Genomic DNA, 25767 nt, shown 5'->3' on the forward strand with positions numbered 1-25767 from the left:
ATTAGCACCTAGAGAGAGAGAGAAGGAAAAGGAGAGGGATATATGGAAGTAGTTATGTTGTCATGAGTGGCTTGGAGGGGAAGAGAGAATTGAATCAGGAAATAAAGGGACAACTATGTGTAAATGTGGACAAATAGTTGTAGAGATGATGGTTGACCCATGTCTACAACCTTAGGGGAACTGTGGTGGATTGCAGTGGAGAGGCTAAACATTCAGAACTCTAGTAGTGGGAATGGTGTGGATTCAAACCCCTGTCAACATGTAATTCTATAATATAAAAATAAATAAATTAAAAAAATAAAATAAAAAATAGAAGCACACAGGTAGAGAGAGAATGAAACAGACCACAGATCCAGAGTTTCCTTCCCTGTGGTGATGGCTGGTCTTGAACCTGGGTTGTACACATGGAAAAGCAGTGTACTGTCCAAATGAGCTATTTCATTCGCCCTCAATCTGTACATATGATGTAACTCTAATATAAAAGATCAAAATAAACATCAAATTTCTATTAAATATTGCATGTAAAATGGAATACTGACACAAAGTATAAAGTTAAGGGGGGAAAAGTCCATCAGAGAAGTGATAGCAATTCTGATTAAATAGAATCATTTAAATTAGATCAGTCCCTCTTTCTTTCTCTATAGCTAAGTGTTAGCCTTCTGCGAGTGCATCTATTTCCTAGTGGGAATATATACATCTCATTATACCATATTAACAATTTATAGGCACATACATTGCTTTAAAAAGAATATTTGCTTTTCATAAACAATTTAGTACAGTAGAGGAAAACTAGTTCCTGTCCAGAAGTTTCTAATTTGATATCCCTTAACAAAATGTATGTCTTGATAAATAAATAATAATAATAATTCTTGAGTCTCTATAATCCCCTCCCTTTAGCAGAGTGAATGCAACTGTCTAGATAGAATTAAGTGTGAAACCAAGAACAGTAATATAGGGTTCCAAAGAGTTAAAAAAAAAAAAAGTGTGTGTGTGTATTTAGAAAGAAATCTAAGATGCCAGGTGGTGGCATAGCTGGTTAAATGCACACACTACAGTGTGCAAGTACCCAGGTTCAAACCCCTGGTCCCCAACTGTAGAGGGAAAGCTTCACAAGCAGTAGAGCAGAGTTGCAGGAGTTGTAGTAGAGCAGAGTTTCTCTGTCTCTCTCTCCCTATCACTCACTTCCCTCTCAATTTCTGGCTGTCTCTATCCAATAAATAAATTAAAAATAATAAAAAATTTTAATAAAATAAATAATAAAAAGAATAATGATAATAATAATAAAATAATAATAAAAGAATAATAATAATAAAATAATAATAAAAGAATAATAATAATAATAATAAAAAGAAAGAAATATACTTCTAGTTAAACAAAATTAATTTGGGAGAAGAATTAAGACATGAAGAAAGGCAACACCTGCAAGATTTGTGGGACCTCTCGTGGACACAGAAGCTCAGAAAACTAGAACTTATCTCAATTACTTGAACATTTCTATAGCCAGCTAAAATTGGGTTGCTCTAGTACTAAAAAATGGGGAAATTTCTGAGATGTTTGGCACAGCAAATGTCAGGCAGAAAGCACTAAAGTATTGAATTGGGTGTAAGTTTTGAGACATGATAATCATATGTCCCTATGCATGGCAACACCCAAAAGTGCTGAAGAGGCAAGAAACCACCACTAAAAGAAACTGGTCCTGTGAAAATGTATTCAACCAAAAGCATTCTGGCTCCCCAGGTGGCACAGTGGACAAAATATTGGACTCTCAAGTGTGAGGTCCTGAGTTTGACCCCAGGTTTTGCCTATGGCAGAATGATGCACTGTTTCTACTTCTTTCTCATAAATAAATATATACATCTGTAAAACATATTATAGGGACCTGGCACACCTGGTTGAAGGCACACACTACAGTGTGCAAGGACCCAAGTTCAAGCGCCTGGTCCCCACCTGCAAGGGGAGAGCTTCACAAATGATGAAGCAGTGCTGCAAGTGTCTCTCTGTCTCTCTTCTCTATCTCCCCTTCCCTTTCAATTTCTGTCTGTCTCTATCCAGTAAATAAATGAAGATAGTAAAAAATTTTAAAACACACAGAGAATAAAATACATTCTAGTTATTTTAAATTAATAAAATATGTGATACATTTGAAATACTATCTTTCACTGAATGACTGAAGAGGACCTCTACCTAAGTTACATTAACTATACACTAAATTTCTAATTTAAATTTGCTTAAAACTTCCAAAATATGCATTATACCATTATCTTCTACTATTAACTTCTACAGTGGCATAAAGGTGAAATTTTCTCCGAGTTAACGGCTACAATTTGAAGCTCTCTGCCCTGATTTCCTCATAAAACAATTTTTATTACAGTTAATTTCCTATCCTGATCTTTCCTTTCAGCCATTATGTGTGTATAATTCCCAGATTCACTGAGTTATGTTTTCTACACAATCATGTCATAGCCACTATTATACAAATGAATAAAGAGTCAAGGCTTTCAACATATAATTATCCTTGATAGTTTTTTTTTATCACAATGGCATTCCATATTTAAGACTTTGATTTTCAGAGTGGTTTAATGTTTACAGCAATCTGAGGAGGAGGTGAGGTTTTCCACCTCACCCCTACACGTGTCTCACCCTGCACCCACACCCTATACCAAATATTTGTATGGGTTGATGACCAAAGCAAAGGAAGAACTAAGCACATATCTAAAGTTGAGTGAACTGGGCAAGGGAGACAGCATGGTGATTCAACAAAAGCCTCTCATAACTGCCAAGAGCCATTCTCTGCTTGATAGAAGATAAGCCTTTGAAACAATGAAAGCCCTCGAGATAAGTTTCTATTTCCCCGCAGGTAGTCCATTTACCAGAAAACAAGTGACACACCACATAGTTATAATTAATAGACATAGTTTCGGCTATGTATGTTGCAAGGGACATTCCACCCTGATAATTGCTCCTCCTCCTCCTGCACTCTCCCTTCCCCAAAGCCTTATAATGCCTGTAAACACAATAAAATTTGGCAGCTTGATCAGAATCCTGTCTTGCTGTCGTTCTTTGTGTCTCCTGTCCCTTTCATTCCAGGTCCCAGGGTTCCTAGCCCCTGTTCTCGCCCCACTGGTCAGGGCACATAACTGAGGCTGAGGTCCCAGGTTCAATCCCCAGGACCACAATCAGCCAGAGCTGAGCAATCCTTGTGCATTTGTGTTCCCTCTCTCTCTCTTTCTCTCTTCCTCTCTCTCTCTTTCTCTCTCTTCCTCTCTCTCTCTCTCTGTCTCCTCTCTCCTCTCTCCTTCTCTCTCTCTTTCTCTCTCTCTACCTCTCATTAAAGTAAAGTAAAATAATAGAAAATAAAATAAAGCTGAATGAAATAAAACAGAAATTTGACACATGTATCACCTGTCTTACTGTAAACTATCCCAAAACAAAATTTAAAAAAGAAAAGAAATGTAGATGATGGGAAGCCTCTGGGGCTAGGAAAGCTCTGAACCCACTTTGTCTAGGGCCTAGTCATGTCTGTCCCTATTCTCCATGTTGGTCCCAGCAGCACCTAACAGCATTTATTCCCAGGCTGATGGCCAGACAGTGGTCCTGCCAGCAATATCTCCTGGTTCTCTAAAACCTAAGTCTTAAGCCTTTATTTTGAAAATATACGGTAAATGTGTTCTAAGCATCACTATTACTGACATTTCCAGTCATTTGGTTTAGGTTTTAACATTCCAGTTTGGTACATAAGTGCAAGATTAATAAAAGGTTCATTTTGACAAATGTCATTCGGTTATGTTATCCATAACTCTTTGAAATGGGTGGATAACTACAATTTAGCATGAAATTTCAAATTAATGGAAAGTGTTCTCTGAAGGAAATTAGTATTCCCAAGGATTCCCTGAAATTTACAGTAATAAAACAGGGAAACCTATTAAGTCACTTGAAATTGCCAAGTTATAAGGCACAGAAAAGTTGGCATGGTAAATTAATTGAATTACTGAGAGTCAAAAAATTACAAATTGTGTAATATGCACCGCTGCTGATTCAACAACGTTTTTTTTTTTTCATTGCTTTGTAACTGTGGTAATTATAATCTTCTCTGAATCCACATACTGTGTCAGAATATCTGGCTTCTAAATGCTTTCCACTCCCACAAACTCAAAAGTGAAATCCAGTTCAACAAAGACAATTCAAGAGTAAATGCAGCAGCTTTTTCTGGGGAATGTTTTTTCCTTTACTTTCTTCTTTTTTTTTAACACAAGTTTCTTTCATGACATAGTAAACTTACTATAAATGGAAAAGGAGTTAAAGTTCCAGCTTTAATTACTAAAGCAGCTTAATGTTTAACAAACACATTCTGTTGAAGCCCTTTAGTTTATGCATAAAGATGTATATTTTACTGTAGAAACATCTTATGCTGTTTACCATAATTACCCTGTATGACCAAGAGAGACATTAATACACAATTCAGGGGAGGCACTTTCGACATGTCCTATTTTAGGGGCATAAAGTCATCAAAAGTGTTAAAAAGAAAACAGTAGTGGGGCAGGCTGGGGAGACCACATAATGGTTATGCAAAAAGACATTCAAGTCTGATATTCTGAGGTCCTAGGTTCAGTCCCCAGCACCACTATAAATGAGAGCTGAGCAGTGCTCTGATAAATAAATAAGTAAATAAATAAATAAATAAATAACCAACCCAAAATCAAAAATAGTAGTGGATAGATTTATTTTTAATTGTCATTGAGAAGAAAGCATAACATAACAAAAGGTTAGGACCAAGTGGTCAATTTTTATCTCCTCAGTTACTTTTTCTCCTTTTTTCCCATCATTAATATGTATTGTAAAACCTTTGTGTAAGGTGCTGCCTAAATCTTGATGGTGTTTCTTATAAAAAAAAAAAAATCCTTTCCTAAAATGTATTATCCTGAAGCCAGAAACAAAGTAATATATATCAAGTGTGGTCATTGCTGTAGTAAAAGTAAAAAAAAAAAAAAAATGACAGACGGCATACAGAAGGAAAGAAAGTTTTCTCTATGGAGTGGCATTTTAGCAGAAATTTATGTGAGAATATGGAGGGAAGGTGCTCCATGTAGTACATGCCTGCCAAGACGACTGAAATGGTTTGCCACACTGTGAAAATACTAGGGAGGATGTTGTGGCTAGGGGTATTTGCATCAAGCATGAAACAAGGGCCTATGAAATGGATCACTTGGGTAGTGTGCTGCTTTGCCATGCACATGACTCAGGTTCCAGCCATAAACACAATAAAGAAGGTTTAAGTGCTATGGTCACTATGGTGTCTCTCTCTCACAGGCTCTTTCTCTCTCTTTCCATCTCTATCTCAATCTAAAAAAAAAAAAAAAAGCAATGGAAGTTAACTGTAGGGTGTCAGGAAGTGGCACACCTAGTTAAGCACAAACTATAGAGTGTGTAAGGATCCAGGTTCAAGCCCCCAATCCCCACCTGCAGGGATGAAGCTTCATAAGTGGTGAAGCAGGGTTGCAGGTATTTCTATCTATCTACCTTCCTATCTATCTATCATCTATCTATCATCTATCTACCTCTATCTCTATTTTATCTCACCCTCCCCTCTCAATTTCTCTGTCTCTATCCAAAATAAGTAAAAATGTTAATTTAAAAAAGAGTGGGGATTAGTTGTAGAGTGACAGCAAGAAGCAGAAGAAGCAGGGTCATTTAGTGAGAGGCCATAGTCAGTCTTTTGCTTTCTCTTCAGAGTGGGAAGCCACTGGAAAATATTAGGAGTAAGCATTAACAGTTGAACTGCAGACATAAAGGCTGCTTCCAGGAGCCATGCAGAAACTAAAAGCATAGTGAGCAGGACACAACAGCACTGGGGACAATTGTTTGGGAAACAGCCATAAAGCAAAGGAGGTGGGCAAAAAGCAAGGCAGGAGAGTAGATGGTGGGAGCTGGTCAGTCACAGCTGCTCATGACAAGAGAAACAGAAGACTTTGTGAAAAGAAGTACTCAGAGCAATGCAGGGAGGAAATTCAAGTTTCTGGCATGAGAAGGTACCAGGAGACAATAGGCAATAGGCTTTAGCAGTCTAGAGTTCTAGAAACAGAACTATTCATTCTCAAGGATGGCATTATGACTATACATAGTATATATATAATATTTGGGATGTAGATTCTAGTTTAACTTATCTATATGATATCACATATTTTTCCTCCCAAACACTGCACAAGCTGAATCTCATTATGAAACAGCAGATGGACACAAATGAGAGGAAACATTCCATCAAATAAGTCATGATTTTGAGATAAGGAAAAGGGAAAGAACCTTTAGAGATCAGGAAAGACAAAGGAGACACAATAACTAAAGAGCAAATAAGAATGTGGCTAGGAGGCAGGAATGAAATAAATGAAAACAATTTGGAAAATTAAACATGGGTTACTGTTAAATAAGATATTGGGGGGGGAGCTGGGGAGCTAGCACAATGGTTCTGCAAAAGACTTTCCTGTCTGAAGCTCTGAGGTCCCAGGGTCAATATCTAGCACCCCCATCAGTCAGAGTTGAGCATCCCAGGGACAGAAGAAAGAAGTAGTATGGCAAAGACAAACAACTGAGGGATCCATGTGAAGAACAGATGGAAGATTTTTTTTTCCTCCAGGGTTATTGCTGGCCTCCGTGCCTGCACCATGAATCCACTGCTCCTGGAGGCCATTTTTTCCCCTTTTTGTTGCCCTAGTTGTTGCAGCCTCGTTATGGTTATCATTGCCATTGTTGACGTTGCTTTGTTGTTGGATAGGACAGAGAGATATGGAGAGAGGAGGGGAAGACAGAGAGAGAGGGGGAGAGAGAGATAGACACCTGCAGACCTGCTTCACCACCTGTGAAGCGACTCCTCTGCAGGTGGGGAGCCGGGGGCTCGAACCAGGATCCTTACGCCAGTCCCTGCGCTTTGCGCCACGTGCGCTTAACCCAATGTGCCACCGCCCGACCCCCTGGAAGATTTTTTTTTTACAACATTTCTTGCTCATCCATAACTGTGAAATTATTTATAAGAAATAATTATTATAAAAATAAATATAAGACACATTTAGTAAAATCAATGTGACATGTTGTAATCAGACAGGATGGTGGCACTATATAGTACCAAAGTACATTTGGTTGTCCTTGATTTATTGCATTTTTTACTTTATTTATTTATCGTTGGACAGAGATAGCCAGGAAATTAGAGGGGTGCTGGAGAGAGAGGGAGAGAGACAGAGAGACACCTGCAGCCATTCTTCACCGCTCGCAAAGCCTTCCCTCTGTAGGTAGGGACCAGGGGCTTGAACCATATCCTTGCACACTATAATGGGTGCACTTAATAAGGTGAGCCCAATTTACCGCATTTTAATGAAAAAGAGTTGCATGAAGGTTTAGCAGGAGAAGCAATACCTGGTTTGTCCACTCTCTTGAATCTAACATTACTGAGATCCAATTTAATTGTATTACAGCCATGGCTTATTTATTTTTTTAAGAAGGGAACTGAAGTTATGAAAAGACATGAAAGGAAAAAAAAAAAGGATGGGGTGGGGAAGAGAATAAAATATAATAAAATAAAATAGAGAATAAAATGCACATTCTGTTTATCTGAGTTGTATTCCCTATAGATTCTATTTCTGTGGAGACAGCAGTTTGTAGGAAGAACTCTTACTCTATAATGCTATGAAGTAAAAACAAAAACAAACAAAAACACTTACTTTATATTCCTCTCCACACAAGGTTTTTTCCAGTTTCTGCCTCAAAGCAGGTAGTCCCACAATGTTCTTTGTTAAGGAAATGATTTGGATTTATCTTGAACTTTTGTGCTACCTTACTGATCATTAGAAACCAATTCCACCCCCCTTGTTTCTGTTTTCACGTAGGTCCTGGGCTGCTCACTAACACCTTAGTTAGACCTGTAATTGATTGCAACAGCTTTAATTTCTTACATAATCTTCTTAGTAGTAAGAAACCTTTTTTTATTTAGAAAGTAAGAATTCCTTCCTTGATGGGCAAGGGATATATCTGGCTTGTTTTATTTATTTACTTTTTACTTATTGGATAGGACAGAGAAAAATCTATAGAGGAAAAGGACATACAGAGGGATACAGACAGACACCTGCAGCCCAGTTTTACCACTCCTGAAGCTTCCCTCTACAGGTGGGGACCAAGGACTTGAACAGGGTAGTGTATGTGCTCAACCAGGTGCACCCCTGCCCATCCCCAGGGTTATTTTTATTAAAACAAGATTTCCTTTTTCCATACCACATATCTTAGATAGTGTGAGTACAGAGATGCCTGTTTTCTTGTTCACTAGGCCATACCTAGCACCTGCAGAAACACAGTCTAGACTAGTAGACAGTACTGAGTTCAGTTGAGAATTGATTTGGCTGGACTACTAAATCCATTTAATATTTATTTATTCCTTTTGTTTTTCTTTAGTTCGGGCTCTGCTTTAAAAAAAAAAGTCTGTTTTTGTTTTGTTTTTAATGCAATTCTACTTGGGGCTTTTTTTTAAATAGGTGTTTTATTATATTATTTTTATTAGTGATTTGATAATGATTAACAAGATTTTAAGATAACAGGGATACAATACTACAGAGTTCCCACCACCAGAGTTCTATTACCCAACTATCCCATTGGAAGTTTCCCTATTCTTTAATCCCTCTAGGAGTATGGACCAAAATTCTTAAGTAGGTGCTTTTAATGAAGCTTTTACTGATTGATTTAGTAAAAGAGGTTTGTTTGCTGAGCCAGAATAATTTGCTATTTCATGGTAAAATGATTCTTAGTTTTTAAATGAATATAGGATTTTTTAAAGTAAAGGCATACTGTCAAAACATGAGAAATCATTTTTAAAAGAAAACAAAAAACAATTACTGTAAAAAAAAAATCATTTCTATGGGTCAATTGTTCTGGCTTCCCTGAAATTACTTCATGGTCTGCTTCTACCAACAGGATGAGAGTCATGCAGAGCTGAATATCCCAGCACCTCTCATGCTAATCCCCACTGAAATCAGGCTGTGTGCTAAAGAGCAGTGGCTGGCTTTGAACTTGCTTAGCTAACAGACCTTGTAGGCAAGCTGTATCACAGTAAGTCCCCTACTAGAAATTCTGGATTCACTTCATAAAATGATAGTGTCTTTCTCATGCAGGACCCCCTGAGAGATAAAGGCTAGAAGAGGTGGGCACTCCTTAAACAGCTTGGCATCCAGCTTCTAGGTGGCTAGCCTTCTCTGCAAAATCATCCTTTGTGACTGGCGGGTCTGAGTTTTTTGTGGACATCTGTACAGCATGCTGAGCTACACTGTTTCCCACACCCACACCCGCACCATACCCTGGCAGTGAATGTCTGGCAGCTTGTTACTCACTTCCCATCAAAGCTACATACATCAACACTGACTAGCCTAAGGTGGGGTGGCAGGGCTGTTTGAGCTTCCTCCTTCCCACAGCATGAAGAAAGAGCAAAAGTTAGAGGTCGGTACCTGTATTTCTCTCACATAAAGTTTTGATTTGAGGTCATAAAATCATCACCAGCTACTCTAGTGCTACTAATCAAGCACTACACATTAAAACAAATTTTAATGTTTTTTTACTTGTTCATCTTATCGTGAGAAAGAGCAAGAGGGACAGAAAACTGATTTACCTGCCACTCCAAGATCAAGCTGTATTTCCAAAGTCAACTAAATAAGAAACTCTATGATTCAGTATTTCCCTCAATGATCTACTTTATATTTTCTTGAGGTATTATTGTCTTGCTCCTATTTTAGATAATATTATCTTAGGGTTTGATAGGAGATAATTTAGACTAATGATTTTCAACTGATTGTCAACAATGCTTTATGTAAAGTTCTACAATAGTTAACCTTGCCTTTTATTCAAGAAAAGAATGAAAAGTTTTTTTTAAAATATTTATTTATTTATTCCCTTTTGTTGCCCTTGTTGTTTTATTGTTGTAGTTATTATTGTTGTTGTCGTTGTTGGATAGGACAGAGAGAAATGGAGCGAGGAGGGGAAGACAGAGAGGAGGAGAGAAAGATAGACACCTGCAGACCTGCTTCACCGCCTGTGAAGCGACTCCCCTGCAGGTGGGAAGCCGGGGTTCGAACCAGGATCCTTAAGCTGGTCCTTGTGCTTTGTGCCACCTGCGCTTAACCCGCTGCACTACAGCCCGACTCCCCTGAAAAGGTTTTAAATAATTGAAACACTTGTCTCCTCATTTCATAGTCAAGAAATAACTAGATCAAGTACACATCCAATTAAAGAATTATGGGGGAAGGCAGGTAGTGGTGCACCTGGTTAAGCACACACATTACACTGTGCAATGACCCAAGTTCAAGCTTCTTCTCCCCACCTGCAAGGGGAAGTTTCATGAGTGGTGAAGCAATGCTGCAAGTATCTCTCTCTTTCCCTCTCTAACTCCCTCACCCCTCTCAATTTCTTTCTGTCTCTATCCAATAATAAATTAATAAATAAAATATTTTAACAAGAATATGTAAGTCCAGTAAAATGTGCAAAAGTTAAGTGTACACTATTAATGAATATTTTTCTTAGTGATATAAACAGCTTTTGAAAATATATGAGTTTATGAAAAATCACCAAAAGCAAATACAGGTAAATAACAAACCTTATAAAACAGTAATATATAATTAAGTTGATCTATTTTTAAAGTTATTCACTCATTTATAGACAGGGGCACAGAAAAGGTAAAAAAGACCACAACGCCAACGATTCCCTCAATTCCTGAGGGGGCAGGCTCAGACCTGGGCTGCACACATGACCAAAAAGCACACCATCCAAGTGAGCTATTTCACAAGTCCTTATGTTGAGATTTATTGCCATGTGGGTTGTTGCTGGGTCTCAGTGCCCTACAAATTACCCTCCCAGTGGCATTTTCCCCTTTTCCTTTGTCCTTCTATTCCATTTAATAGGACAGAAAAAATCAGGAGGAGAGAGGGAGAAAGCAAGATAGATACCTGCAGACCTGTCTCACATAGCTCATGAAGTTCAGCCCCAAACATGCAGGTGGGAAGTGAGGGCTCAAACCTGAGTCCTTGAGCATGGGAGTGTGTGCCACTGCCTGGCACCCAAGGGGATTTGTTTTTATTCTTGAAATTCCAATGCTTCACCCACTGCACCACCTCCTGGACCACGGGAAAGCTTCCAATGAAGGGGAGGGGATATGGAACTCTGGTGATGGGAATTGTGTGGAATTGAACCTCTCTTACCCTACAGTCTTGCCAATCATTATTAAATCAATAAATAAAAATAAAAGAGTTCATCTCAGTTTACCAAATTCTTTGGAAGGCAATATTGATAGCCTCAAATCTTTATAATCATTCTATAAGATGACTTTCACTTTCAATCTCAGATATAACACTATGATCAATGTATTTTTTGACCTTGGTAGTCAAATCTTTCACTTACTAATTTTCTGAGATAATTTAATACACTGTGTTTAAATGTGAGATTAATAGGGTTACTCTAAGAAAAATGGTTCCCCTTCATCATCTAACTGTAGTAAAGCAAAACACCCTACTAGGGAAAGAGAGAGGCAGAATGGGAGTAAAATAAATAAAGCCCTACTCCTGAGCTATAAGATGGTTGGAAAGTGAAACTTGCCATACTGACAAGCTGGCATCAATTTCTTACAATCACGAACACTACAACCCTCCAGGACTATCTCTTTCAACTTCATATCTTCTGAGCATACTCTCAGAAGAAATGAAGAAACTAACAAAAGGGTGAATGAATGAAGGATATCCCAACAGTGGAGAAATAATAGGACCAAGGCTTTTCACCACTCAGGAAAGTGCTTGGCTATTTAGCCTAGGACATAAGTAATCCTGCTATTCAGCTGTTGCCATTAACATTTAAATTCTTTTGTCATGAGCATGCAGGATAATTAAAGTAAGACAGGAGATGCTAATGATCTGTAAACAATTATTTCCACCCACCAAGCAATCACTCTGTGCTTCTTCACTCCAAGTAAGGACAGTAGCCACCTTTTCCTACTCCTCCTCTCCCTCCCAGTGGGCTGGCCACTAGTATATGGGTGCAAAACAATGTCCATGAAATTGTGTTAAGTCTATATAGCTATGTTAAATCACTAATAAGATTTTTTTTATGCTACCACCCTGTAAGTTCAAATTAGGCACTACATTTTTTTAAGGCTTACAGACAGGTTTTGTCTTAACTTAAAAATAAAATAAAATCTTAATTTCAATGAACAGACCTAATACAAGATAGGAAACATTAACCTCCAGATTAGTATAGTCCCCTGCAAGCTTGCAGGGCTTCTAGTTAGTAGCTAGAATCCAAGTACAAGTCCCACGCCAGAGACCACTAACTTCCTTTTGGATAGTTGCCTATCTTCTCAGTTTCTTTCCTCCTCTTTTGAAAAATGTGATTATCACTTGGTTCATTGTATTGTGTTGGGATGCATTGGATCAACCTTCTCGTGATGCATCCCGTGAGTACCCATTCATTGGGGAAACTGACGATCCTTCCTAGCCGACTGAATCCACATGGATCCCAGTCACTTTCAAAGCAAGCTACATCAAATTAAAAAGCTTCTTCACAGCAAAAGAAACCACTACCCAAATCAAGAGACCCCTCACAGAATGGGAGAAGATCTTTACATGCCATACATCAGATAAGAGTTTAATAACCAACATATATAAAGAGCTTACCAGACTCAACAACAAGACAACAAATAACCCCATCCAAAAATGGGGGGAGGAATTGGACAGAATATTCACCACAGAAGAGATCCAAAAGTCCAAGAAACACATGAAAAAATGCTCCAAGTCTCTGATTGTCAGAGAAATGCAAATCAAGACAACAATGAGATATCACTTCACTCCTGTGAGAATGTCACACATTAGAAAAGGTAACAGCAGCAAATGCTGGAGAGGGTGTGGGGTCAAAGGAACCCTCCTGCACTGCTGGTGGGAATGTCAATTGGTCCAACCTCTGTGGAGAACAGTCTGGAGAACTCTCAGAAGGCTAGAAATGGACCTACCCTATGACCCTGCAATTCCCCTCCTGGGGATATATCCTAAGGAACCCAACACATCCATCCAAAAAGATCTGTGTACACATATGTTCTTGGCAGCACAATTTGTAATAGCCAAAACCTGGAAGCAACCCAGGTGTCCAACAACAGATGAGTGGCTGAGCAAGTTGTGGTATATATACACAATGGAATACTACTCAGCTGTAAAAAATGGTGACTTCACCGTTTTCAGCCGATCTTGGATGGACCTTGAAAAAATCATGTTGAGTGAAATAAGTCAGAAACAGAAGGATGAATATGGGATGATCTCACTCTCAGGCCGAAGTTGAAAAACAAGATTAGAAAAGAAAACACAAGTCGAACCTGAAATGGAATTGGAGTATTACACCAAAGTAAAAGACTCTGGGGTGGGTGGGTGGGTGGGGAGAATACAGGTCCATGAAAAATGATGAATGAAATAGTGGGGGTTGTATTGCTAAATGGGAATCTGGGGAATGTTATGCATGTAAAAAAAAAAAAAAGTAGAAACGCAAAGCAGAAATTGACTGAGTTTGGAGTATGGCACCAAAGTAAGAAAGCAGAAGTATACTAGAGTTTGCAGTGAGTACCTCCCTAATACTTCCTCTCCACTTTTCCAAGCTTTGGGTCCATGATTGCTCAACAATTTGTTTGGCTTTGTATGTTAACTCTCTTTTCAGTCACCAGGTTCCAGGTGTCACCAGGATGCCGGCCAGACTTCCCTGGATTGAAGACACCACCAATGTGTCCTGGAGCTCAGCTTCCCCAGAGACACACCTTACTAGGGAAAGAGAGAGGCAGACTGGGAGTATGGACCGACCAGTCAATGCCCATGTTCAGCAAGGAAGCAATTACAGAAGCCAGACCTTCTACCTTCTGCAACCCTCAATGACCCTGGGTCCATGCTCCCAGAGGGATAGAGAATGGGAAAGCTATCGGGGGAGGGGGTGGGATATGGAGATTGGGCGGTGGGAATTGTGTGGAGTTGTACCCCTCCTAAAATAAAAAAATAAAAAAATAAAAATAAATAAAAAAAAAACAAAGCCAGCAACAAGCAGCTCCTGACAGCTTTCAACCTGACCTGTTGACTGGCTACGGAAGAAGGGCAAACGCTAGAAGATTGTATTGTGAATTCAGAGCAGTATTATCCTGCCATCTAGTGGAATCACTCCACTACTGCAGATAAACTTCCACAGTTTTTATACCCCCACCCCACCCCAAATAACAAAACTCCATTTTTAGGTTTTAACATTTAAAATCTTCAGATCTTAAAGTATATTTGAGAACAGTAAGTCTGTTCTCAATTTATATATGTTGTGTGAAGAATTAATTAAATTTACCATGACAACTAAGAGATATAAAGAATAGGTGAAAAAAAAGAATTATGTGAAGCCCTAATTTTGAGCAAAGGTAATATAATAGTACACCACTATCACTGTAAATACCTATTTATAGAGATTCTATAAGTAGAAATATTTCATAATAATTAATTAGCTATAGCAATAAAAACATCTCAGTTGGAGGAGCATCAAATTTGCATGCCTAAGGTTCTAGGTCCAAGACCCAGTGTAATATGTAACAGGGTGGTTTTCACTTGTCTATGTCTCATGTGAAACTCTCTCCTGTAAAATAAATCTCCTAAAAATAGTTCACTGGTCAAAAAGTTTGAATGTTAGATCAACTAGAATTCTTTTTTTTTTAATTATCTTTATTTATTGGATAGAGACAGCCAGAAATCAAGAGGTGGGGGGGTGATTGAGAAGCAGAGAGATAGAGAGACACCTGCAGCCCCACTTCACCACTTGTAAAGCTTTCCCCCTGCAGGTGGGGTCTGGGGCTCAAACCCAGGTCCTTGCGCATTGTAATACATGCGCTCAACCAGGTGTGCCACCACCCAACTAGAATTCTTTAACACAGTCTACACTTACATAGAAACATTGAGTGAAATAGTAGTATTTCCAACCCAAAAGAGCAAAAAGATGAGAAATGACAGACAGTATCATTGCATATAACCAATATAAAGAAACACACAATCATTTCTATTCAGACAGAAACCCACTGTCATTGTTTAGAGGTCACTCCTGTGCCCAAGCTTCAAGTCTCCCCTAAGCACTAGAGCTACTGATTGACAAAGGTTCTGCTACCTCAATGATGACTCCATGACTTAATGTCTCTTCACAGCACAACTGTTAGAAGCAGATGTAAGTATTCTGAAGTGGTAAATGTCTTGTTAGAGTCTTAATTCATATGTCATTCACATACACACACACACACACACACACACACACACACACACACACACAGAGAGAGAGAGAGAGAGAGAGGTGGCAGAAGTGGTTTTGTTTTTAGCATTTTTCATGAGTACCCACAGAAGCACAAGGAATCAAAAACCCACCTCTGTGGTAAAGTGAAAAATATGAACCCCAAAAGCAAAGCCAATTCCAGTTATTTGGAAGATGGAAGAGCCTGGAGATCTCCCAGGCTACAGTTCACCTGCCCAACACCTCTTCACTCCAGCTCTACCTTGGACTATCAGAGAGCTTCCTACACATGCCTCTAAGACAACAAGTGCAAAACCCAGACCCCCTTGGTCACCCCATTTCCACCCTCACATGCAGGTTTTCATGATTTGGGTCAGAAATCTGGAAGCTCAGTGTGCTCCAGTGAGTCACATTTGGGTGGGCATTTTGGCTCCTGAGGACTAACACACTACCACAGAGAGAGACAGCTGAGGAACCTTGGGGCAAGCAGAATCCATTACAGGCTCTATGGACTGTACTAATAGCTGTATAGTACAGAACTCTCCTCCTCCTCTCCCTCCTCCTCCACTACTACTACTACTTCTCCTTCTCCTTCCACTTCTTCTCCATCATTATTATTATTGTTGTTGTTGCTGTTGTGATCACAAGAGTTACTGCCACGGATTGATACCTGCACAAGGAATCCACCCCTCCTGGCAACTATTTTTCCTCCCTGCCCCCCCCCCCCCCCTTTATTTGATAGAACAGAGAGAACTTGAGACGGGAGAGAGAGATAGACAGGGAGAGACACAGATCCCTGCAACACTGCTCCATCACTCATGACGTTTTCCCACTGCAGGTGTTTGAACCTGGGTTGTTGTGCATAGTAAGATGTGTACTCAGTGAGATGTGCTACTGCCTGGATCCATGGTTTTTATTTATTTATTTATTTGCATCCAGGGTTATCACTGGGGCTTGGTGCCTGCATTACAAATCCACTGCTCCTGGAAGCCATTTTTTCCCCTTTTTTGTTGACCTTGATGTTATTATTGTTATTGCTATTGTTATTGCTGTTAGATAGGACAGAGAGAAATCGAGAGAGGAGGTGATGGCAGAAAGAGGGAGAGAAAGATAGACACCTGCATACCTTGTTTCACTGCTTATGAAGCAACACCCCCCCCACGTGGGGAGGTGGAGGCTTGAACCAGTATCCTTATGCTGGTCCTTGTGCTTTGCACCATTTGCGCTTAGCCCACTGTGCTACCCCCCACCATGTTTTGTTTTGTTTTTTTAACCAGAGTACTACTCAGCTCTGGCCTATGGTGGTGCCAGGGACTGAACCCAATACCTCAGGCCTCAGGCATGAAAATCTTTTGTACACCAGTCTGCTGTCTGGCCAGCCCTAATGACGACACTGCAGAGAGAGGGGCAACCTGCCGTGAAGTGATGGCATCAAAGGGCAGTGTCATGAGCAGCACTTTTTTCATACACACCTGCTTTACTACTTACTTATTTGTTTATTTAATTATTACTTTCTCTCACCTCTAGGATTTTACTGAGGCTTTGTGCCTGCACAACTCCACTTCTCCTGGCAGATTGCTTGTTTGGTTGTTTTTTTGTTTGTTTGGTTTTTGTTTTTCAGCTAGCACCTTAAAGAGAGGACAAGGAAAGATAGAGAGAGATGGGGAGACACTGCAACACCACTTCACGAACCCTTTGCATGGTGCTCTCATGTTCTTCTTCTAGCATTTGCCCTTCTTCCGTAGCCAGTCAACAGCGTCAGGTTGAGCCTGATGTAAATTTTCAAGACCTCCTTTGAATCTGGAGAGGTGGCAGTCATTGACTATGTGGGTCATAGTCTGTCTGTAGCCGCAGGAGCAGTTTGGGTCGTCTCTGGCTCCCCAGCGATGGAACATAGCGGCGCACTGGCCATGGCCTGTTCGATAGTGACTGAAGAGGGCCCAATCATAACGTGCTAGGTCAAAGCCGGGTTGACGCTTGCAGGGGTCTGTGATGAGGTGTTTGTTCTTTACCTCAGCTGACTGCCAACTCTGTTTCCAAGAGACTGGAACAGAGAAGTTCAGTGTAGGCGTAGGGTACCAGATTGGGTGATGAGACATCAAGCATTGGACAGGGTGGGCGAAGATATCCGCGTATATTGGCAGGTCCGGTCGAGCGTAGACGTGGGAAATGAACTTAGATGATGCCGCATCCCGACGAATATCTGGCGGGGCGATGTTGCTAAGAACTAAGGGGATAACTGCTGACTTGTGACACCAACTACGGAAACCAAGGCTGCAAATTCCAAGTAGTTTTCACTTTATTTTTTAAACTAATTAATTAATTAATCTATTTATTGGATAGAGACAGCCAGAAATGGTGAGGTAAAGGGGAAGTAGAGAGGGAGAAAGACAGAAAGGCACCTGCAGCCCTGCTTCACTACTCATGAAGCTTCCCCACCCCTGCAGGTAGGGACTGGGTGCCATGAACCTGAGTCCACGTGCACTGTAACATGTGCACTCAACCATGTGTGTCACCACCTGTTTTCACTTTTCCCTGAAGTATAAACACATCTGATAAAAACAGAATGGCTCAGTTCTCTGGAGCCCTGTACACAAACTTACCATGCTGTTCATTTTTGAAGAGGATGAACCTGCTCTTGGCTTCCTCAGACTTGTACCATCTTCCACGTTTCCGTCTTTGGGCTTAAAGACCGTCCTCCCACTGCCTGCTGTTCCCTCTGACGATGACCGTAGTCGCCTCTCTATGAACCTTCCTTCTCGATATGGACTGAGGCTACTGGCAAGAACTATGGACAAGAATGAAATTAATTAGTATAAGTGCTTAACTAACCCCTGGAAGCCAAGAGGAGGAGACTCTTGTGCTTGTTATTGAGGACATGTACATTCATTTATTTTTCCAGGCACAAACAAGAGGTGCCCAGTAAAATTTACTTCTTAAAATAGGCAGATAACAGCTGGCAGACTCCTGTTGGTGGTTTCTTATGTCTCTGTCTTCCTTGAATGATGACTTGGAGTGCAGTTAGATGCAGAGCTGGCATTCACAGTAGTAAAGTGCATTTATACTACTTGCCATTACTCTGTATTACTAGAGAAGGTCTAGCAAACATTGCCCAATGACCATCAAGATAGCTCTCCTGGAAATGTGCCTGCTATTTATTTACTATTATTATCAGTAATAATATTTTAGCAAATCACTTCCTTTACTGGGAAAGGAATGAGTCACATCACAGATGTCACAACTGTACATTTTTTAAAGATCTGTATATTTATGAATAAAATATTTTAATGTTTTCTTCTTCATTTATTGCATTGAGACAGAAATTGAGAGGGAAGGAAGGACAGAGAGCGAGAGAGATAGCTGCCCTGCTTCACCACTGATGAAACTTTCCCCCTGCAGGTGGAGTCCAGGAACTAGTACCAGGGTCTGTATGCATGTTGACATGAATTTCACAAAGTAAGCCAGTATTCACCCCTGTCATTATCATTTTCTAAGGCAATGTTGAGAGAATACACTCCGGATCTTGCAGATTATCTGAGCAGTCTCATTTGTGCAGCTGTTTTTCCTTCCTTCCTTCCTTCCTTCCTTCCTTCCTTCCTTCCTTCCTTCCTTCCTTCCTTCCCTCCTTTCTTTCTTTATTTCCTTTTCTTTCTTTTCAATTGAGAGAGAGAGAGAGAGAGACCACAGTATAGAGGCTCCCTTCAGTGTGGTGAGGAGGGTATATGCTCTTAACCGCCAGGCCCCTTAGCATTTCACTATTGATTTTAATGTGAATGCACACAAAATACATTTGGACATGCATTTTGTAGTGACTCACAACAAATATAGCCTGAATTTACATTATATTTAATATTTACAGGATAAAATTTCATTGTACCAAAACACAGAACTCAGCATGCATAGCAGCTCTTTTTCCTTTTCTTAAAATACATTTGCTTAAGTGGTTCTAAATTTTAAACTCCCTGATTATAAGATCTTTATAAATTACAGAAAGACATATCCACACAAAGAGGAAGGCTAGACATATCTCTTCCTTACTGATGTATTTATCAATGTATTTGCTATCTCTATTTTATAAGCTGCAAGCCATGTGAATAAATAGCTGATATCTGAAAACAAGCAGCAAGGTATCAGATACAGGATTTTAATGTCTGAAATGGCTTGCAATTAGGACCCTAGTCAAGAGGTTAGCAGTCGAAAGCTATCTGCTGACTATCCTCTAGTTTGCACAGAGATAAATACATATAGCATTCAATGTGACACTGAAGACAGCCAACATGTCTAAGTAAGAATTCTATCCCTACCCTTCTTTTAAAGGTAGTCCTTTCAAATGGTCATTAACCTGGTCCAATGCGGAGTCCACATTTATGAACAAAGTGGCTTCATAAAGCTATTTATCTTCATTTCTAACAAATGTCATGCAGAAATCTTACATTAAATGCTACAGCACACAAATTATTTACTATGTTTGGACACTGATTAAGTCTCTATGAGGTTAACTACCACCATCACTGTTACAGTTGTGATTATATTATAGTCAGGGAATATTCATTCAAATCATACTGAAGCAGGTATAACTTCAGCCTAATGTACAAACAGTATCAAACAATGGGAAAAGATGATTGACACATAAAAGTTCTCTTGTGGGGAGCAAGAAGTTGTGCACCTGGTTAAATGTATATAGTACTAAGGCCAAGGACCCATGCAAGGACCTGGGTTGCAGCCCCCACTCCTCTCCTGTAGGGGGGCATGCTTCATAAGAAGTGAAGCAGGTCTGCAGGTGTCTCTCTTTCTCTCTCCCTTTTGTTAAATAAATTTTTTAATTAATTTATTTTATTTTCCCTTTTGTTACCCTTGTTTTTATTGTTGTTATAGTTATTATTGTTGTTGTTATTGATGTCATCATTGCTAGATAGGACAGAGAGAAATGGAGAGAGGAGGGGAAGACAGAGAGGGGGAGAGAAAGATAGACACCTGTAGACCTGATTCACCACCTGTTGTGTGCTTCACATTGGTTTGGTCTCACCACCACCCCCACCACCCCCACCCCTACCCCCCTACCTCCCCAGATTGTGGTTTAGTCCCTGCTAGTTTCGCGCCTCTCTTTCTCCCCTCCCCCTACCCTACGTACTGGGAGAGTCTCTCTCTGCCGCCAGAGGAGAAAGACAGAAGAGCACATGTTTGCCCGCTCCTGAATAAGGATTAAACTGCGTTCTCAGCTCAGCCCTGTGTCTCTGGTCATCTCCCTGTTACCCACCCGTGAAGCCAGCCACCTATGAAGCAACTCCCCTGCAGGTGAGGAGCCAGGGCTGAAAACAGGATCCTTATGCTGGTCCACGTGCGCTTAACCCCTGCACTACCACCGGACTCCCTCTCTCTCCCTTTCTATCTCCCCTCTTCTCTCAATTTCTCTCTGTCCTATCCGATAAAATGGGGGGGAGTGGAAATGGCTGGCAGGAGCAGTGGATTCATAGTGGCAGCACCGAGCACAGGGATAAACTTGGAGGTAATAAATAAATAAAATTTTAAATACAGAAATTAAAAATTTAAAAAAAAACTTCTCTTGTGTCAGGTAAGAAAAATATTAATGCAGATGAAAAACTACTTCACCCACTGAAAACCTTCAAAATGGCATCTTTTTGCAAGGACCCATTGGATGAAAGGTATTATGATTCTACACATCACCATATACACTTTGCTTTAATTTTTCTACTTGCTAATTTAGTAAGGTCTGTAATGTCGTGGAAAGAGTCCTGGCCATTGCAGAAAACTAGTTCTAGAACTAGTGATAATGTGGTTGTTCTACTTACCAGCTGTCCCAATCCCCAGATGGGAATGTTCACATTCTGTAAAGTGGGGATCTTGCTAGTGCCATGCCAATAATGTCTGCATCCTAAGTAACTGCTAACACTGTGACTCTGAATGCACAGCCTGTCTGTCTGCTGCTGCCTTGCCTGCAGGATACGCTGCAGTTCTGGTGTGAGTTCACATAATCTGAGGATTAAAGGAATAAGTGCATCCACTCTTGCACAGACTAGCAGAGAGAAGCATAACAGCCAACCAGGGGTCCTCCTGGCAGCACTGATAACAGTGGTAGTAGTCGAGGCTGGGTGGTGGTGTACATGGTTGAGGGCACAGTATTAGAGTGTGCAAGGATCTGGGTTCAAGCCCCCAGTCCCTATCTGTAGGAGGAAAGTTTCACAAGTGGTAAAGCAGGGCTGCAGGTGTCTCTCTGTCTCTTTCCTTCTCTATCTCCCCCTTCTCAATTTCTGGCTGTCTCTATCCAATAAATAAAGGTAATAAATAAATAAATAAAATAAAAATGGTGGTAATAGTCACTCTGTGAGGGAAACCAGCTCAACATAGGCTGAATGAAGCCCAGTCAGTGATCTAAACTCCATAGCAAAACTCTGTTAAAATGGGGAGAGGCTGAAGGGCAGGAGTTCAGCACTCAGCTGGTATCTCACATGTGAGAAGCCTCAACTTGATCTGTAGCACCTCATGGGGCAGCACAGACAGACAAACAGCAGAGCTCTGTACCTGGAAAAGTACAAAGTACTCTGTGCTGCCTTTCTCTCTCCTTTTTCTCTCTCCTTTTCTCTCTCCTTTTCTCTCTCCTTCTCTCTCTCTCTCTCTCCCTCTCTCCCTCTCTCCCTCTCTCCCTATCTCTCTCTCTCTCTCTCTCCCCTTCAGAAAAAAGAAAAAAGTTGAAAAAGCAATGCAAGAAGTTGGCTCATCTGTGGGTTCATGTGTGAGTCTCAAGGTTAGACTGCTGGCACCATGTCAAAAAAGGGAGGAAGGGATACCAGGTAAGACCTAAATTTAACAAGTTTCTTTCAAAGTCACTGACTAGAAAATATCCATTTCACTGACTAGAAATTATCCATTTCACTGACAAATGCCAGGGCTTTGGGAATGAATGCCTGAAAAGACAGTTCTCCAAAAAGCAAGAGCACACAGTGAAACCTGGGTTAGGCATGGTTTATGGCACCAAAGCAAAGGCCCCTGGGGAAGGAAGGGAGAGAGCATTATTGAGGGATCCTGGTGCAAGATGGGGGAAAGGTCTTAGGTTGGGGAGTGAGTATTCTGTAGACACTTGTCACAGGGAAATGAGAGACTTTGCCCATGTTCCAACCATAACAGAAGTCAAGAAACATCCTCATTTAATACTGTAACATTACAAAAAATAAAAAACAGGGGCAACTGGTGGCACACCTGGTTAAATGCATGCATTACAGTGTGCAAGAACTGGGTGGAGGGTAGATAGCATAATGGTTATGCGAACGGACTCTCATGCCTGAGGCTCCAAAGTCCCAGGTTCAATCCCCCACACCACCATAAACCAGAGCAGAACAGTGCTCTGGTAACAAAAACAAAAAAACAAAAACAGTGTACAAGGACCCAGGTTCAAGCCCCTGGTCCCCACCTGCATGGGGAAAGCTGTGCAAGTGGTAAAGCATGGATGCAGGTGTCTCTCTGTCTCTTTCCCTCTCTATCTTCCCCTCACCTCTCAACTTCTGTTTGTCTCTATCAAAAAATAAAAAAAATATTAAAAACCTAAATACAACACAAATTAGCTTTCCTCCCACTATCCTCTGAGAGTCAGAATCTTTTTTTTAATATTTATTTTTTTTATTTACTCCCTTTTGTTGCCCTTGTTGTTTTATTGTTGTAGTTATTATTGTTGTTGTCGTTGTTGGATAGAACAGAGAGAAATGGAGAGAGGAGGGGAAGATAGAGAGGAGGAGAGAAAGATAGACACCTGCAGACCTGTTTCACCGCCTGTGAAGCGACTCCCCTGCAGGTGGGGACCCGGGGTTCAAACCGGGATCCTTATGCCTGTCCTTGTGCTTTGCGCCACCTGCGCTTAACCCGCTGTGCTACAGCCCAACTTCCGAGAGTCAGAATCTGAAAAAGACAACTACAAAATGAATAATATTGCTAAAGACAAGCGTTAGTAGAATACAATTGAAATAAGTTTAAAATCTTACAGTGAAGGGCAGGGATAGAGAGCATCATTGTTTTGCAAAGAGACTCTCATGCCTGAGATTCCATGGTTCCAGGTTCAATCCCCCACAGCACCATCAGCTAGAGTTGAGCAGGGCTCTGGTTAAAAATAAATAGGGTCCAGATGGTGGTGCACCTGGTTAAGCGCACATGTTATAATGAGCAAGAACCTGGGTTCAAGACCCCAGTACCCACCTGCAAGGGGAAAGCTTTGCAAGTAGTAAAACAGTGTTACAGGTGTCTCTTTGTCACTCTCCCTTTCTATCATTCCCTTCCCTCTGGAATTCTGGCTGTCTCTATCCAATAAATAAATAAAGATAATAAAGTAAATAAGTAATATATTGAAAATATCTAAAGAAAAGTTATCAATAGGAAAAAACTGTCCATGCATGGAAGTCTGGGAAGAGGTGCTTTCCACTCAGGAGTTAGAAGAACACATCTAAATGAGCTTGGAATAAGAATTCTTAACTATGTTCTTTTATCATTCCCCACCTACTACACAGAGAAGAGCCAGCATACCTTTGGCAGGATTTGTGTCACATCCATGTGCTGTTCTGTTGAAAAGATGGTGGTCAGCAGAAGGGATGAGCCTGGAATCTGACATTGGATGTGTCCCTCTAATCCGTTCAGCTATTGCTCTGTGCTGGTCATAAAACCCAGGTTTCCTGGGGGGGCTGGTCCCCAGCATGGCTTCACCATTGTATGACACCCTGTGCTCTTCTCTTTGGGATCCTCCTGGGAAGGGGGCCTGGGCACCCTGTCCATTCCCATTGATGTGCAAGGATACTTCCTTCTGCTCAGCAGCAGAAGAGCATGGAGCAGAATCAGGTTCAGTGCTACTAGGGACTCCTATTCTGCACTTCCCAGGAGCTGTCACTGCCCTTGGGACAGTTCCCAAAAGGTCCAGGGTGGCTGTCTTTGAGGCAGCAGGATGGGGAGCTATGTGAGAGGTAGAATCCTGGAGGCCCAGCAGGTCACTGTGAGAAGCCTCTGGCTCGGAAAGGGAGTCCTCAGTGAGGGTTAGAAACTCAGAGGGCGTCTGGACTGTGGTCAGGTCAGCAGAGAGCAAGGGGGATGGCAAGGAGCTCCCTACCATTTGCGCTGGCACATCCCTGGAACATGGTGGGGAGGAGCTTAGCAGGCCAGGCTCAACTTCCTGGGACAGGCCAGACTGTGGCACCAGCTGGCCCTGGGGCACCTGGTGCCCCTGCAGCACCTGTGGCACTGGCTTGCAGAATCTGTAATGAGAGGAGAAAGACTTGGTGAGCAACTTCTTGGTGGACTGCTTCACGGATCGGCGTGGAGCCTCCTCTGCGAAGCCTGAGTCATCTGTCTCACTCCTGCCAGAACTCAGGCAGTTGATGAAGACGCTCTTGTTTCCAGAATGTTCCTTCTCCCTCTGGAAATCCTCAGTCAGGGATCTTGTCATCTTCTTGCTCCGGGAACTGCTAGAGCCACCAGCATGTCTGCCTCGGGTGTGGGCCTGTTCTTCCAAGCTCAGTTTCTGCGAGTTGCCCTGGCCAGGCTGGGCACCATTGGCTATGCTGAGACTCTGCATGGGGGGCACCTGCTTGGGCTCAGCACCCTTCCTGTGGGGGAAGCTGATGGAGGGTGTCCGGAAGAGGCTCCTGCGCTTGCCTGTGCTGCCTGAGCTGGAGTTGGTGCTTGAAGGAGAGGAACTATGAATGCCAGCTGCATTGCTGGGGGATGGGGATGGAGGGAGAGAGTCATGTCTCCGGCTAATACTTTTCCTGAATATTGGCAACCGAGAGACCAGGGTGGACCGCCTGGACCCAGAGTCCCCCATTGGGACTTCCACTCTCCAAGGCGACAGCCAACTCCAACAGCCTGAAGGGATGAAAAACAGAAAGGGAGGGTCAGCAAGAGGCAACAGGAGTCAGACACCCTTACAAGCCATAGGGAGAATTCCAGAAGCTACTGTCTCTAAATTAGACAGTGGAGAAACAGGGTAGTGTCTTTGTATTTACTTATTTATATTTACTTACTTATTTTAGTGAAATAAATATGGAGACATATATATATATAGAGAGAGGGGGGGGGGGAGAGAGAGAGACAGACAGACACTAGAGCCCTGCTCAGTTCTGGCTAATGGTGGTGCTAGGGATTTAACCTGGGACCTCAGAGCCTCAGGATCCTGGGATAATCTTCTGGACAACCACTGTGTTGTCTCCTTAGCATTATTATTATTATTATTATTATTATTATTATTATTATTATTATTATCCACAGAGCCCTGTTCAGCTCTGGCTGATAGTGCTGCTGGAGATTGATCCTGGGACTTCAGAGCTTCAGACAAGAGAGTCTTTTTCAGAACCATTTTGCTCTCTATTCAGCTCCAAGAAACTTGTTTTCACGATAGAGAATTTGATTCATGCAACAAGCACATTTTAATTTTTCCATATTTAAAAATATTTGTAAATTCACTGTTCAGAATTAATCCTGTGTTTTGGAGTA

The 25767-nt window shown here is 41.2% G+C and overlaps 1 protein-coding gene across 2 annotated transcripts in view; it reads right to left on the reverse strand.

Annotated features, from left to right (window-relative positions):
* The window catches only part of CCSER1 (coiled-coil serine rich protein 1), a 615589-nt gene that overhangs the window by 450348 nt on the left and 139474 nt on the right, over positions 1-25767 (reverse strand). For both annotated transcript variants that reach the window (XM_060187734.1, XM_060187733.1), the window contains exons 2-3: positions 23812-25140; positions 17889-18073 (exon numbers count right to left, since the gene is read on the reverse strand). In XM_060187734.1, the coding sequence (XP_060043717.1) occupies positions 17889-18073; positions 23812-25099 (1473 nt within the window). In that variant the 5' untranslated portion in view covers positions 25100-25140. The remainder of the gene's footprint in view (positions 1-17888; positions 18074-23811; positions 25141-25767) is intronic.

This window comes from Erinaceus europaeus, chromosome 3 (assembly GCF_950295315.1).
Source record: "Erinaceus europaeus chromosome 3, mEriEur2.1, whole genome shotgun sequence".
Classification (NCBI taxonomy): Eukaryota; Metazoa; Chordata; class Mammalia; order Eulipotyphla; family Erinaceidae; genus Erinaceus; species Erinaceus europaeus.